This window comes from Nestor notabilis, unplaced genomic scaffold (assembly GCF_000696875.1).
Source record: "Nestor notabilis isolate BGI_N333 unplaced genomic scaffold, ASM69687v1 scaffold5986, whole genome shotgun sequence".
In the NCBI taxonomy this organism is placed as follows: Eukaryota; Metazoa; Chordata; class Aves; order Psittaciformes; family Psittacidae; genus Nestor; species Nestor notabilis.
In genome coordinates this window covers 183,850-201,175 of record NW_009931461.1, presented here as the reverse complement: position 1 = coordinate 201,175, position 17,326 = coordinate 183,850, and the positions used below count along the sequence as shown (strand labels likewise).

Here is a 17,326-nt window from a genome sequence, read left to right as displayed (position 1 = left end):
ATCACAGATGTAGTTACGCAGTTCACCTGAAATGGGCCATTTATAGTTGTGGAGTGCACACTGAGTCCGTATGCAGATATGAGTGTTCCTATAGGCACACAGCTGCATACACTGCCAGAATTCTATTGGCACCTGTGTGTGTGTGCTATTAGTATATGAAGAAAAATGCATGTATATCCCTACCTGCATCACTGGGCAGAAGACGACAGAACAGAGAGTGAAGGCAGATACACACTCGTATGTTTGAGAGTGACTACTGCACACCTTGTCATGCCAGTGTGAAAAGGACAGTTGCAAATTGCTGGTTTTGCAGCCATTAATTTTACATTTTATGGTGAGGGGATAAAAAAAAGGATTTTTCAGTTCCTTTTTTCCTTTCCCCCCAGTAAGCATCACTGGAAGAGGACCAAAGCAGAGCAACTACAAGTTAAATATACACTTGAGCTTAGGTGCATTACATAACTCTGTAGGAGAAGCAGGCTGAAAAGATTTTGTTTGTTTGTTTCGGTTAAATCTTTGTATTTTATTTGTCTTCCTTTTCATCTCTTAACTCCTGTTAATTTTTCCTCCTAAATTACATCATCCTCTGAAGAACGCTGGGTTTCGCAGGCAGGCGGCTAGTCACCTGCAACAACCAAGGGGTCCTGCAGAAGCTTCCAGGCTGCTGTCTGTGTCAGACGCCAGTGTTTGATCCGTGGACATGGATGAGATGTCGTTGACAGATGAGGATGGAGGGAGGCTTTCACTGCTGTTCACTGCTGCACCTGTGCTACGAAAATGAACACCAATGTGATTAAACCTGAAACCCCAGAACTTCTCACAGTTTAAAAAGCAAAGGATACTTACCCTGTGGCAGCGGGCATGTAAGTACACAGACCATTTTAAACAATGGCAAACATTAGCAGAAAATGGGCAATGCAAACTTTAGGCATTAGATAATATCAAATATTTTACTGGGAAATTCTCTCCCACAACAGTCTGGCTTGAAGAGGTCTAGCTCATGTTGTGTCTCTCACTCCATTTCTTTTCCACAAAACACCCAAAAATTGGGTGTCTGCTAGGATCACACAGGCATCACCAAGATGGTTTAAAAAAACAACGCAGTCCTCAATACTCCCTCATGTTTACATGTGACTAAACCATGTGGCATTTTATGAAAATACTAATCAGCCAAGACAAATGCATTTAGATATAACCAAAATATGACTGAACTTAATATTAATGACTAAACAATATATTACCTTTCTAAATGTTTACAGTGCTGGACAGAAGCCTGCCATTAAGTCATGGATACTGTCCCAGGAATCAAATGGAAAGAAAGAATTCCAGTAGCTTCAATTGACTTTTGATCAAACTGTTGCTGGGCACTTTCTTTGATGAATGTGCAATCAACTGAGCTAGGCAAAATAACTGAAGAAATAGCTGCAGAAATGATACAGGTGAATGTTTTGTTACACTCCGTCTGATTCAGCATTGCTGAATTCAGTAAACCCTGCTATGTTCCTTTCGCCACATATCAGCTCAGCCTCAGCTGAATTTCCAGTTTCTGGAAAGTACATTTTTATGGTTATTCCTAGCTTTCAGCACAAAGCCAAATGAAACCACACCAAACCTAAATGACAGAATTAAACAATTCAGCAGCACAAAGCAGCACTTACATAGGAGCACTCAGAAACCCAGTCAAAAGCTGTCCTAGCCAACAAGTAATGCTTAATTTGCTATGTGCAGCAATCACCTGTCTAGTGCTACAACAGCTTGTTCCTAAAGGGATGTGTGCCAGATGAAACAGCGCAGAAACAACAAAGGTACATTCAAAAGAGATAAAGGGTCCCATGTGTTAATTTGCTGTTTGGCAGGAAGCTTCTCACTGGTTACAGGGTTGAGGAAAAGAGCAAAATGTTAGAGCAGGTGAGAAACAGCTCCTGGGATCTGTTCCTTGCTCTGCCATTGAGTTAACATCTACTCTTTTAAGCCACACATCAGTTTCCCTGCTGTAAAGCAGGGATTCCTTCCTCAGAGGAAGCTTCCTATGAAGCCCTATTTAGCTAGCACCTATGGAAGTGCCTTTAAGACTACACCTGCAAAGTGGTACAGGTGTAGGGGGGAAAAATGAAAGAAGAAATGTAGCTTTTGCTGTTTTCAAAACTGTGCCTTGTGTCTGCCTTGGGAATTTGCTCAGCTTCTAGTAAATCATGTCATTAGTAACTCTTGATATCCAGTGTCTCAATGGCTGGCAAGTCCGTAAGCTGCTCAATTCAAGCTCTGCACATGACGGAAGAGGGCTGCTAAAGGTATCCTGTAGTTGTTGGGTGATAGCAACACAACTGACCAAATAAGGCAGCAGCTAAAAGGCAGGGACAGAAGAATAAAAGAGCAATTTTCAGCAAGAAAGGGATTATTCAAAAATCCTGAAGGTTGATTAAAAGTAATGGCTCTTCCTCACATATATTGTTGTGACTGAGTTCCACTGAGAAAACATTTTATTCTAATCACTTTTATTCTCCCAACCATGGGAGAATATTCTCCCAGGTATGGCCTAGACCCTTGGAATAGTGAGCATGTTGATAAGGGGTACAGCATCTGAATTTATAAATAAAACAGATCCATTTAGCAATTCTGTAACATGGAAAGAACAGAAAAGTACAAACTACCATCTAAGATTATATTCAATGTTTATGTGTACATTTGGACATGCATATATTGGTGTACATGCATATGTTGTTTGCATGCATTGCTTACATATTTAAGTAACACATATCTGCGCACCTACACACAGATCTTTCCACTTAATTCAGCACTACTAGTGCCTTAAGCAGACAGGTTTGGACACTGTGATCTTACGAAAGATAGAAGTCAACTAGATAAAGTGAAAAAAAATGCAGTAAATTTGAAAGATTGAAAGATGCAGGTACTGAAGTTCAAACAAAGGAAGACTTATTATGGATGTGATAATGGAATTTATGTGAGCTAAAAGCTGCCAGAAAGAAAGATGAAGGGAACTGTTGTCCATGTTCTCTGGAAACAGGGCAAGAAATAACAGAGTTAAACTGCAGGAAAAAAATATTTAGGCAAGACAATAGAAAAAACTATTTGAAAATCTACAAGGTAGCCTACAGAGGTTTTTTTGGAACAGGCAGCATAAGTATCTGCTGTGAACAATTTTAGACACAGTTGATTTTATTTGTTGGACATGAACGTAAGGGGCACTTGGGGGTTCTCCCCAGGCTTCACATTTCAAGCTTGCTTTTGTCTTCACAGGATGAGAGGAAGCAGTAAGTGACCAACACTCTGATACACAGAACTTTAAGCAGCCTGCACTATCTATGGGCAACTGTTACCCTTGGTGCTGTCAATGTCAACTGTCTCCCCAGAAGCACTATCAAGTAACCACAGAAACTCATCTCCAGCTTGCTTGTAGTGACTATTGATATAGTGCCAAATCTTAGCCTGCTGAATTCTTGCCAAGAACACTGAAAAATGAGCAATATGTGTGTAGTCTCCCTCATTTCTCTTATGCTCAGAACTGGTGACTTGTGTCATCTCATTCTTTCAGTATTTCATTCAGTGGAAAAAAATTAAGTCAGATGCATGAAGTGATGAAAACCAGGAAATCTAATGTTTCATTAAAAAGCCTCATCTCAGAGCATTTCTAAAGTAGTTGCAATACATGTTGGTGCCTAACAATCCAAAAAACAGTCAAAGGGAAACAGCAGAAGAAAGACAGGTAAGGAATAGCAATTTTTTGTATTCAGAAATGTTTTGTATAAACAATAATAACCTCTCACATAGGAAAAATAGAACATAGAATACATAAAGAAACCCTTGGGTAGTAAATTCCTGAAACTGGCAACTACAATGTTTCTTGATCATAAATGAGGCTGCAACCACCATTCTTTAGGAGAGAGATATTTAAGAATGAGGATTTATCAAGATACTTGTCAGGACCCCAGATTTCTTTTCAGTGGTGGCACAGAAGTTTGGTAAATTAGTTCTGCAAGTCCCGTAGTTTGTTTGCTACTCAGCAAGAACACAATGGATTGTCCACAATATCTGACTTCATTGATGTCAAAATCTGGGTGCAGTGCTAGTGTTCCAGTATTACCATCCAGCACTCCATTGATTTCCCTTACTATTGCCATGTTTCTCCTTGTCCTGTCAGTTACTAATGATGCATTCTTGTTCTAACATAAATTTGGCTCAGCAGCAAGTGAAAAATGAGAATGCAAAAAAACCTCTCTTAGAAAATGTGCAGCAAACACTGAATTAAATGATTTTACTTTGAGGGAAGGCTCTGTAGAAGGTAGTTTTACCCATAAACAGTACCAGAACACTGCTCAAAAACTGGGCACTCCAAGTCTGCCAGTGAAAGCATACCTTCACAAATATGTGGGGGTTGGAAATGGAATATCTTAAGGTCCTTTCCAACCCTACCTATTCTATGATTCTACTATTCCATGGTTCTATGTATTTCTGTGTACTGGCAGTCACAGTGTGCATTTCTGTGAAAAGACTGCTGATGTGAATTTTCCTCGGATAAAATGTAGTGTGATTTTTTTTTTTTTTTTTGACAGGACTTAAAGAATCTGTGTTTGAAGACAACTTTCCCTTCTCATTGAGGTGTCAATCAAGCTTGTCAGCAAGCTGTTCTAATGTTATCAGACTTCTGAAAGAATAAACTACCAGAATAGGTACCAGATGCTTATACGAGTGGGAGGGGTGCTGTATCACATGTCCAGCAGGTGGATACTTTCTAACATAACCAATTTTGTATATCAACTAGCAGAGTATTAATTCAATTATCCATAAGAGGTATAATAACAATAGTTTGAGATAAGTCTCCCCACCCACAGGAATATAATCTATACCCACAGTTCTTTCCACCGAAAATGCCAGGACAACAATATCTCAAATAGCCAGCAGCCCAATTTTTAAGTATGAATATGACACTGGAGCACAATTAAATCAAGGTCAACCCATTAGAAGCACTGGATTTTGCAAGAACTTCTAAATTGGTCTACATAATGCAAGTGTAGCCGAGTATTTCAGCTATCTCCATTCTCCTTTTGTCAGTTCAGAAAACACACATAAAAGTTATTCAATGGGGCTGAGTACCTGAAGGAGAAGGCTGTCCTTTTACTACACCATTTTTAGTCTTTTCTTCAGAATTCATTACTTCTTTGTAGATGAGTTCTGGAAGAGAGAATTGAAGCAGTTACAAACAGGAAACAGTGCCTGTGATCAGGAGCAAAACAACTATTGCAAACCACAGGGCTGTAGCCCTTCCATGAGCATCGTAGGTCTCTACTTTGTGTTCACAAGTCTGACAGCTCTACTCTCCTAAGACCTCTCTTCCATTCCCCTCTGCTCCTATTATCTCTTTTTGGAGCTGAATTGAGACAAATAAGGTTAAACTACAACACATGAATTGCTTAATGCAACACTGTCTAGAAATGAAGCAGCTTTTTACCGTAGCTAAAATTCTGATGTATCATCCTGCTAAACGGTATTCTGATCTCCAGATGATATCCTTAGATTTCAATGAAGCAGTGCAATCCACACCTCCTCTGTAGATAATGCTAGTCCTCAGGACATTTCTTACATCTTCACTACCAAAACACCAGTTTGTAGGACTAGCATCAACTCTTCATGTCAAAGGAATTATTTTAGTTTTACACAGACACACTTGGCAGTGGGATGTGGCCACTGAAATACCCCTTCCCATATAATTCTAAACTGCGATTACCTTTCCATTCCTCAATTGTATGTTCCCTTTCATCCAGCTGTTTATCATATATCTGAGGAGGAGGCTGCAGGAGAGAAACAAAGCTATTTATTTGATAGTTAAATTGCAAAAAATTAGGAGTAATTATTTAAGTAAAGCTAAATTCTCTTCTCCCTCTTTGTTATCTATCCTGTACATGAAAAACCACATGAAACACATGGGAGTATTAAAGAGATTAACACTTTTGGAATTCAACTCTTTATGAAGAAGAAATCAATATAAATCAATCTTCTAAAGAGGAGCCGTAGTTGCAGTTGAGATAGAACCCATTTCAACAATGCCCTTATTCTTATACTGAGCCCAGAAACTTCACACACAGATTGTTTGCACTGTCAGAGAAAGTACTGTCAGAGTGCCGGACAAATACCAACCCTGATTAATTAGTAGTAATACTAGTATATTAATGTTGCCCTTTAGACATCATACTCACTGATGATCATACTCATCATGCTCACTGTTATTCAGCTTCTCAGAGTAACTCTAATTTTGAAGTAAAATCTCTCTGATCCATATTCCAAATTCCCAATCTTTTCAGTATACATATTTTTAAATAACTTTGCCCAGAAAGATGGGGGTTTTGTTTTGTTTTGTTTTGTCTTGGTTTTTTTAGTTGATGAGAGTGTGACAGAAGTAGCAGATCCTGGAATTCTGGAATTTACTGAGACAAAGGCAACTAAAGTTTCCAAGTTTTCATTGGGCAACTAAGCCATGTGTTCATTGTCTCTCCTGAAGTTAGTTGCCAAATACAGCAGCCAAGCAAGGCAGAGGACTTTTCTCCTTTCTTCTTCTGAGAAGCTTCGTCATCCAATGTAAGAGTATCTAATGAAGATGAAAACAAGATCTACAACTCTAACTTTCCTCTGACTTTCGTCTTGGGTACTTGGCCATTGCATCCCTTTCAAAACATTCTACTATTAAATGCACATTTAGCAAGCTGTTTTCTGATTCACTAAGAAGTTGAGAATTTGCTCTCAGGACTCTAAAACCGTCAGTCCACTAAACTATTTGCATACTAACAGATACAACTGAGAAACTGATGTAATATGGACCAGGAAAATGCTATGATAGCTGAACTTGACAAGCCTTTTGAACACAGAATAGCTTCTTTCAGAGTCACATTTGTACTGGGGCTAAAGACAACGGAATTAGGTGAAGTCCTGGATTGACATGTCTCATACCTGATAAAGTGCCAAGAGGGAACTTGAAACATATGCCATGAGTTAAAATGAGTGCCAGGCCTCAGCAGGGCTACCTGAGGTTTCACTACCTGAGTAAGGTAAGACACAATCACATAAGAAGTCTGAGACCAAAACTAATGCATGTATTCTCTTATTCAGCATTAACACCTCTTCTTGGACCCTTCCAGTGAGTTTTGAAACTTAAGATGTGTTCAGCCAAAATTGGTGCAATCTCTGTTGGGACTCCATGTTTCTGATGACTCCGGTATCAGTGAGCTGAACACTACACAGGAGTGTGGATGAGCTCACCGTTGACCCTTGGGAAGTGGTAAGCTTGCTCCATTCCTCCAGCTGAGCCTGCTGCACTGCCTACTGCTTAGCTACTCAACCAACCCTGCAGCATGCACTTCATGCTGGGGGAAAACAGAGAAAGCTGGCAAAGATAAGGAAATCCTTGGGGGTTAGGAATTTACAGGAGCTTTACAGTGTCTGTAAGTTCCACTATGTAGCTGGCTCTTGGCTTTTCATGGTAGCAGTAGGGGAGGCACTTGCCTGAGCTGCAATCTGAATAACTGCTTCTCTGTCAGGTGGAAGGAAAGCAAGTAAACCAAGTTGGATGAGAATTTCCTGCAAGTCCCTTTCTTTCTTAAAGCTTCAGGGAGGAGCTTACAAAAAGCACAGGCTGTGAGTAAAGTAGCTATAACCAAGTATAAACACTCTTTTTACGCCTTCCATAGAAAACCAGGGGTATTTCTCTCCCAGCCAGAAATACGAGGATAGATTCCTTTGCTACTTGCATTCCCAAGCACATATTACAGAATCAACAGGAACAAGTGATCAGATGAACATTCCTGTCCTCAGTTCGTAGAACCATCAAACCTTTGGCTTATGTGGCTTCTAATTTATTTCGGCTATGTCTTAAGAAGGCATAATTGGCTAACAGGCAACAAGAAAAGCATCAGTAATTATTTTGTAAATTAAGACATTCTGGAAATGAAGACATTTTCCAGGTGAGAGCCCAGAATGATCTCAGTTTTTACCAAACTCTATTTTGCTATGAACACAAGGGAGAGCAACCAAATTGTACTTCACACACCAGAGGATGGCAGAAACTTCACCTGCACAGCACTACTGCTGTACTAGTATTTCTGCTGCAGACATCTATTTGTGAGCTGGCATAACCCATAGTAATAAAATTTCACAAGAGCCGAGGGTCACAAATACTCAGCGTGATAATGACATGTATAAATTCCTCCTCTTCACACAGGCAGGATCTATAACCTCTAAAGCTTGTGCAAAACATAGGTGAATGGAGCTCTGCTGAGAGGCCAGGCCAGTGCTCTTATGCTGGAAGAAGTGAAGCTTTCCCATCTGAATTCCCTGGTATGAGGAAATGAGCCCTTAAGACATATTTTCATTGATTCAAGGCAGAGCTGAGCTGAGAATATCACAAGTTTCAGGAATTAATTTATCTTCCCATGTGGTTCTCATTACTCTTAATGAACTGTTATCAACCTATGGGCTGACCACCCATTTTCTGCTAATTTCTTTGTTCTGGGTTGTTTTTTTTTTACCAGTTTCTAAAATTAGAGGGAAGAAGAGAGGCTTTTGACACAAGTATTTTAGCAATGGAGCAGACAGAGCAGCTGCCATACCTGCGTCCTCCTGGGAACCCAATTTCAGTTTTGATGCAAAGGTTGGTCTAAAACGGACTTTGCTTCCTAACTCAAATGCCATAGAAAATGGCTGCGTTCCTCATTATTATTTTTCTAGGTGGATGCAGCTGCAGCATTATAGACATTCTTATATTCTGTACAGGTTTCAGAAAAAAGTATGAACTAGCATTAAACCAAAGCAGAGTATGGATCAAGCCTAAGGGTGGCAGCATCTAGCTTCAGTTTAAGGTGGCCATTTTCTCCCCACATCAGATTTATTTGTAAGCAATTGCCCTGGCAACAATAACAAAGAATAGAATCTATTTTTGGATGCAGAAGAGAAGGAATTAATTATATTTTTCTTGTACATATTAAAATAACAACTTGTTGTTTCAGTGGTGTTTGGCTTTTCCATTTTACAAGTTGATGTAAAAAATATTTTGCATTAAATTTAACATCCATTGGATAGAATAAAAATTACAAAAAAAACCCCAAAACAAACCAAAAAACAAACCCCAAACCCAGAAAATATCCACGTAGATGTTCTTCTAAAACAAAACCAAAACAACAAAAAAACCCAAACAAAAAAACTCCCAAACGCACAAAAGACAGTGTTTTCATGTGGTCAGGTAAAACATCAGGAGACTACTGGATTTGCTACCAGTAGTACTTTCTAATACCTTTCTAATACCAAGGGAGGAAAAGCTGTACACTAAGGAAAAAAGCAAAACACATGTTGGGGCTGATGTATTCTCACTTTTTCAAAGCAACATGGGTTGGTTTGTATGCCACTGCTAGAAAGCAAAAAGGAATGGGCCAGAGCTCACACTTGAATAAATCCTGCCATGTCTGTCCCTGACTCTGCAGAGCTAGTGCCAGCACAGTGAAGACCTTGGGATGAGCTGTTTTTAGAAAGCTGTGCAGGAGTAAGGCTTGACTCTGCATCTGTTCCCACAGTTGCTGTGTCTGGAGCAGTAGTCGTGGAGTGGCATACAAAGCAACGATAGAATTAGCAATATATAAATGGAGGCAATGGAGGCTGTAAAAATTAATGGTGTGAGGTTAAACAATTTAAAAGGCTTAGATGCTCATAATACATGAATATAAATATTCCTTTGTGTTTTGCTACAACCTAGACTGTATTACCGGTACCATTTATATATTTATTTTTGCAGTGCAAGACGAAGTACACTGATGTGGAGTTGCCAGGGGCCTGAAGTCCCTTTAGCTAGAGAGCAGGGTGTGAAGGGCCACCTTGGATCTCACTCTGTATTGTCCAGGGACTCCACAATGATCTGGGCATGATCTCTGCTATGGATATGGAAAAGAGTTGCCTCTGTGCCCATTTATTACTTGGACTCTTTGCAGAGCCTTTTGTGAAACTCCACAGATAGTATCCATCAAAGAAACTGTGGTCTGAGCTGTTTCTGAACAGCTGCGCTGTAAGGATACCATGCAGCAGGAGTCAAGACTACTTGGCTACAAACAGCTTGCAGATATGTACAACATACTGGAAAAAGAATTAGTTTGATTTGGAAAAGAAAAAGAAAAAAAAAAAGCCTCTTTCTTTTCCAACCACTACTTCTCACTGACGTTAACAAAGATTGCTGCAGAAGCTGTATTCAGCTTCCATAATTAATCAGCTATAAATGGATAGACGTCACTGACTAGAGGAAATATCTGTGCTTATGTATAAAGCAGAGCTGTAAACTTCTTTTGTGAGACAACAGATGTGCACCATTGACTTCTAAGCAGAAAACCAAATCCCATAACTGATTTCTAAAACACCCCTGTGGCAGATTACCAAAGAGTTTAGATACAACATCAATACACAGGGGTCTGAGCAGGAGAAAAGAATAGCAGAAAAGAAGCACAACCTGACAGCCTTGATTTTGCTATAAAGTGTCACATGTAGTGAAGGTGACACCTTCTTTGAAGTGGTGTTTGCCAAGGTCGCAGAGCTCTCTTGACGTTTGTCACGGATGCTCACAGCACTCACAGGTAAAATACGAGATGGGTGGTTTGTTTTTTTTTCTTATGACAAACTATGAAGCTTGAAATTAATTTGAACAGATTGTATCTAACAGCTGGTCACAGATAGTTTATACAGGGCTAACGCAATACAGCATCAGCTTCTATCCTGGGCCTTGGACTGAGAACCACAAACCAAGCTCTGTTCATAAGCATTGTAGGAAACAGCATCACACTAATAAAAGATAACACGCAGGTTGGCATGCACAGAAAAATTCATGATAATTCACAACTCAGCCCCTCATGGGTGGTTCTAGATGCAGAGACACACCAGTGAAGTATAAATCCTATGAAAATAGAACCAATTACCAAAGCAGTGTGAATTCCAGTAAATAAATTCCCCCAAAACTTTTGTAAAATTCTGTTAACATTGAGATATGCTTAAAAGGGATATTTTTAACATCTGATCTTTAAGTTTTCTAGGAAATCTCTCTTCTGATGGATGGTATATGTCAGATAAGAAGCAATAACTACAGTAACAGTAGAATCTAAGATGTATTTTGAAACCAGTTAACAGAAAACATCAGATAAGTATGACTAATTTTGCTACTAGATTTGTTCCTATGTAATGGAATAATATTGTTCCCAAGTAGGAACCAATATGAGCTCATACAGAGATTCAAAATGTTCCAAAATTAAGCCATTTATAGGTGAAGAAAAAATTTGCAAGATTAAGTCCTAAACAATTGCCCCTAAATAACAAAAATTCTTCTAAGATAGCTTCTACCAGAAACATGCAAGCAAATATTTTTGGCTAAAACTACTCAGTTATTTTTTATGAAATAATGTAATAATTGCAAAATTCAGGGGAGGAATAGAAAGCAGCCACAGTCTTGCATAAAAATGTGACATTGATACCAACATGTAGGTATCTCTTCAATTCAAAATTATTTCTAATGCCAACAGTAAGCAAGGGTTTCGACTGGAGACCAGGCAGCTCAAGCCAAATGCAGCCCTAGCAAACAGCTAGCACAAGTGTTATGAAACTAGATTTCAGAGCCCCCCAAAGCCACCAGGTGGCAATGCTTAAACTATTCCAGAGCATGTATCTAGGAAACCATTCTGTTTGCAAACAATTTAAACATTTTGTGAAAGAGCCGGTGACATCCATATAGGCAGCATCGCATAAACATATGGGGGGATGTGAAAAATTAAATATCAGATTTGGGATTTATTCACAGATCATCTCAATGATGGGTAAGAAAGTATAGCAACTTCAAAAAAGGCAGCTTTGTAAAAGAAAACAATGTCTTAAACACAGCATTTTCAGACATGAAAGCAGAAAAGCTAGTATGTCATCAGGGAGATACTGAGATTGTCTGCATTAAACAGGATAGCCTATATGTGGAGGCAAGTGATGTTAGAAATGTCTTCTTTCCTAAAAATAGAATGAGAGCACTTTGAGGGAGAAAAGGCATTGTATGTGCCATTTATTCATTATAATAGCCCAAATACTGTTAGGTATGTAAAATAAATATAGCACAAGAGTAATAAACATGATATTTGTTTAAAAGCGGAATCAAGGCAATTTCTACATATAAGATACAGGAAGAAACATCCTTTAACTTAAGTATAAAACAGAGAAGTAAGGTCTATAGGTTCCTATTCTGGTATTCTGATTTTACGATAGATTTCCTACATAATATTAGCAAATAATACTTTCCTCTTTTAACTCTGGTTTCCCCACATATAAATTAGGTGTGAAGATTCATAACAGATTTCAACACTTCCTAAAATCACAGAATGGTTTGGGTTGAGAGGGACCTTAAACATCATCCAGTTCCAAGCCCCTTGCCATGGGCAGGAACACCTTCCACTAGACCAGGTTGCTCAAAGCCCCATCCAGCCTGGCCTTGAACACTTCCAAGGATGGGACATCCACAGCTTCTCTGGGCAACCTGTGCCAGTGCCTCACCACCCTCATAGTAAAGAATTTCCTCCTAATATCTAACCTAAATCTCCTCTCTTTCAGTTTAAAGCCATTCCCCCTTGTCCTATCACTACATGCCCTTGTAAAAAGGCTTGTAAAAACCTTGGGAATTCCACACATTCATAAACATATATGTATATTTGCATATTTTAAAAAATACATGTTGTAGTTATAATTGGTTGAATACAGAAATTATCTTAACTGTGACTAACACTATTCAAAGTAATTTCAGAGCAAGGATGCTCTACTGAACCTAACACTGTGACTTTATTATAAAAGATACTGCAGCAAGCTGTGTGGGCTCAGGAGCAGCTGGCTAAATAGGTTACTATGTTAGACATAAGAGTTTTCTCTAAACCCAAAATCTAGCTTACCCACTCACTCTGCGGGTAAGCTTAAAAACCATGCAAGGCCTGTTTCTAAATGTAAATCTCCTAATTTTTTCAGAGCTGTTAAGGGCTTTGGATGTGGTTTGGTTTTATGCTGAAGTCTGTGGGAGAGTCACAGTGGTGTTTGTGTAATCTCTTGCTGTTAATGAATAGCAAGTACCACATCTAATAACATCATCTTACTCTCTGTATCAGGGAATCACAGCATGACATTTAAGGTTGACCAGAAGAGTTTAATGCTGTTACATACTGGTGTAAAGGGTATTACATTCCTACCCCTTCTCATTTGTGTTATAGTCTTTGCCCATTAGAATGAGACATAATAGTTTTGTTGCCCCCTACGGCCTGTGAAAGACCATAAACTTTTAATAGACTTATAAAAAGGAACTGTAACTGTCTCACTAGTCTGCTTTTTAACTGGACAGGGCTATTTTATCTGATCACCTCACATTCATAATGCTGTAAATCTGGGCAGACATAGAGGGTCATTATCTCCAGGTTAAACTTTGACACCAAATTCTCTGCTTATTCCCTGTGCTGTCTTCAGTGCTCTTCATGGTTTACTCCAGCACGCACTGACATTTCACAACATTGCAACAGATCACTTAGAAATTCCTGTCACATTAAATACTTTCGGTTACCTGCCCTCCTAGGCCTCTGAACCAAATGAATACTGTACAACAAATGCCTTACTGCTTTGATGAAGCCATTTAAAGGGGAGAAGGAGCTCCGCAGCTAAGTTAACTAAATCCCACATGATACTATACTGGTTAAATACACCATCTTGTTTACTATCTTTGTATCCTAATTTCTGTTATCCCTACTGTACAGGGTTATTGATAGTGGAAGGAATCCTGCCTCACATTACACACTATAGGAGGAGGACTCAAAAAAAAAACCCCAAAAGCCCCAAAACCAAATAAAAAAACCCCAAAACCCAAACAGCCCACTACCAAACCTTTAGTCACATGATGAAAGACCACACTCTATGGAAAAATGCTTATCAAGTGTTACAAAAAAGAGAATGCAGTGACCGAGGCCAGATGCAACAAAGTGCAGGCTTGTAAGTACTGGGACAACCACGAAAAATAGTGGGAAATTAAGCACAGTGCAAATGACTAAAAGCATCTCGATCACTCATTTTCCTGTCACGGTCTTGTCAGGTTCCCTGGCCTGCATACTTGCAGGGCAGTCTGTGAAGAAGCAGACAAGTTTATCACATAGAATCATAGAATAGTTAGGGTTGGAAAGGACCTTAAGATCATCTAGTTCCAACCCCCGTGCCATGAGCAGGGACACCACACACTAAACTATGTCGCCCAAGGCTCTGTCCAACCTGGCCTTAAATGCCTCCTGGGTTGGAGCATTCACAACTTCCTTGGGCAACCTATTCCAGTGCCTCACCACCCTCACTGTGAAGAATTTCTTCCTTATGTCTAACCTAAAGTTCCCCTGTTTAAGTTTAAACCCACTACCCCTTGTCCTACCACTGGAGTCCCTAATGAAGAGTCCCTCCCCAGCATCCTTGTAGGCCCCCTTCAGATACTGGAAGGCTGCTATGAGGTCTCCACGCAGCCTTCTCTTCTCCAGGGTGAACAGCCCCAGCTTTCTGAGCCTATCTTCATACGGGAGGTGCTCCAGTCCTCTTATCATCCTCATGGACTCTGGACTTGCTCCAACAGCTCCATGTCCTTTTTATGTTGAGGACACCAGAACTGTACACAATACTCCAAGTGAGGTCTCACAAGAGCAGAGTAGAGGGGCAGGATCACCTCCTTTGACCTGCTGGTCATGCTTCTTTTGATATGGCCCATACAGGTACCTTGCTGTCTGTTTGACAAAGTTATTGAATCTGTTTGAGAAAGTTATTCCATCATCGAGACAATGCCAATGAAAAACACAGGCTGAACGCACTTCAACAGCTGAATCAAAGAATATCTGAGTTTTCTCCAGAAAATAATTAGTACGTAAATTTAATAAACTGTTAATTGAAAAAAAAAAAAAAAAAAAAAAAGAAAAATCTTTCTTTTTTGGAGAGTCTTTCTTTTCTGGAGAGTCCTCCAGTTTAACTTTCCCTCTGAAAATGAGAATGGAAAAATAATGAGTTTAAAGGCAAGCCAGGCTCTTTCTAGAATTCCTAGCACTCTGAGAAAATATAAAGAATATTTTTTAATCCCATGATCTTCCATTTGGGTTACACTGCACACAATCTGAACCTGCCTGTTTTTTAACTTGATATGATTCCCAAGAAGGAGAAGGGTCTCTGTACCAAAGTGTCACTGGGGTCAAAGCAATTCAATAACACTTCACTGTCAAAGCATTCATGCCAAAAGTATTGGTATGATTCTATAGTATGTTATTGACAAGATATAGCATGTCTTGGAAGAGAAAACTTTGAAAATAAGACAGAGAATGCATCTGAGGATGTGGATATTCAGCTCATGTTAACTACACAGTAACTACAAAAACCAAGATGAGTAAAGAGAACAGAGGAACTGTATCTAAAACAATGCAGTTCAAAGATGCAAACTTGGACAACATTGACCTATTGGAAGTTAGAACTTTCAAGGTGCTATTCTTTGAGATTCAATGGGATGAATGACAGCTTGGATTTCTGCTGCTATACACTTTCTGTAGTCATTTACTAAGCAATAAAATGCAGCCAACAGTGAGAATGCAAGGAATGTGATTTGATAGCATGTGGCACAATGTCTGTACAGGTATCTATGGTGACAGGAGTTGTGTGTGAGAGACTAAAACCTCAATGAACTAGAATAAAATTACTGCAGGCTTTTGAAAGCTAGTGAGCTCATTAGATTCCAGTCAATTCACCTGGCAAAAAGAATAATTATTATTCCTGTTTTACAGTCATAATTCAGAGAAAGGATGTTTATTCTAGATTATTTGAGGACTCTATGCTACAACTGGAAATTAAACCGTTGTCTTTTCAACCATAGAAATACCCTGATCTCTGTCTGCATAAGAAGACAGTAATACAAGTTTCAATATCAGCTGTAATTCTAGTCGTGTGTGGCAAGTTTCTCCTTCTAAAAGGGCAACTTCATTATGACAAAAATTCAACTTCTGCTTCAATCTGAAATACAACTAAAAGCATACATTTTGGGCAAATCATTACATCAAAATACCCTCTGTACCAAATTCCTTTCCTGTTCTGTATCAGAAGTGGATCTCCATGGTTAAATTCATGGGCAAAGCACATCTAAAGAGGGAGACAAATCTGAGTTTTGACATTGGAGTAGATGATAAAGTGGAGTTAAGAAATCCGCGGAAATACAACAGAAGTGCAACATCTGGGAATGGAATGACATTTTCAAGAAGGGTGTGAAACTAAAATGTACATGCCAGGTGGTAAAATATTTCAGAGTATCAAATGTTTACACTTCAGACTGATAAACTTTTTTCTTGAAGAAAACCAAATAGGATATAAAAATTAAAGGCTATCTATAGCAGAACCACCCCTTATAAAGCACTCCTAAGCAACATACTTTGCAAAATTCCTATGCAAGTGAAATCTGATAGGGTTTTGTGCATTCCATTTGCTTTTGAAGTTTACTGCACTTTCAGGACCACACATTGAATTGGAGCATATAACTAAACAGCAGCGATTTAATTTTGCAAGGTTCAACTCTTTCCTATTGTGGTTAAGTAAGATCTCTAAACCCATTGAAATACACTGTTTTCATACATTTAATACATTGTATTACAGAGAACATCTGTGAATTTATACCTACAGCTGTTATATCATGTCACTGAAGTGCCTACTGACTGCACTTATTCCTGTTAAAACCAGCCTCGTCAAGGTATGTGGAGAGGTGTCTAGAGCATGACAGAATCATAAGAAAAATTCCATTTGTGTTTGCACGCAGTGTACATGATAGTGAACACTGAACCATGGCCCAAGAAAACATGAGCTTCTGCTTCATTTTAAGGAATAATTTATATCCTGCCAAGATTTTTTGGAATCCTGACTTCAGGATTTTGTATTGTTTTGTCTAATGCTTCTCCTTTCCAAATATATCCTTGAACACAAACACAGGAAGTGATGTTTTCTGTTTTCCACAAGAAAAAGTTTAGAGAGAAAGACAGTATCTTTTGCCAGACTGACTTACATAGCTAGCAAAACCAGGTGAGCTACTGGGTTGAAAACCCTTTCTTCATGTGATCTAGAAGAAAGCAGAAAATGGCTTCATATGCTTGAAGTGTTTTTGCTTATCTCATCTATTGTCAGTTCATCTAACAAAAAGATATCTCCTGTCCTACAGATCTCATTTCATGTAAATCCAAAGACCCCCACAGTCACAACAGTGTTTCTTTATAGCACACTTGTTATCAAGCTACTG

The 17,326-nt window shown here is 39.0% G+C and overlaps 1 protein-coding gene across 2 annotated transcripts in view; it reads right to left on the bottom strand.

The window, feature by feature from the left end:
• Nucleotides 1-621: 621 nt before the first annotated feature.
• MAPK10 (mitogen-activated protein kinase 10) overlaps nt 622-17,326 on the bottom strand; it is a 71,534-nt gene continuing 54,829 nt past the window's right edge. For both annotated transcript variants that reach the window (XM_010015915.1, XM_010015916.1), the window contains exons 10-12: nt 5,744-5,807; nt 5,113-5,190; nt 622-764 (exon numbers count right to left, since the gene is read on the bottom strand). In XM_010015915.1, the coding sequence (XP_010014217.1) occupies nt 622-764; nt 5,113-5,190; nt 5,744-5,807 (285 nt within the window). The remainder of the gene's footprint in view (nt 765-5,112; nt 5,191-5,743; nt 5,808-17,326) is intronic.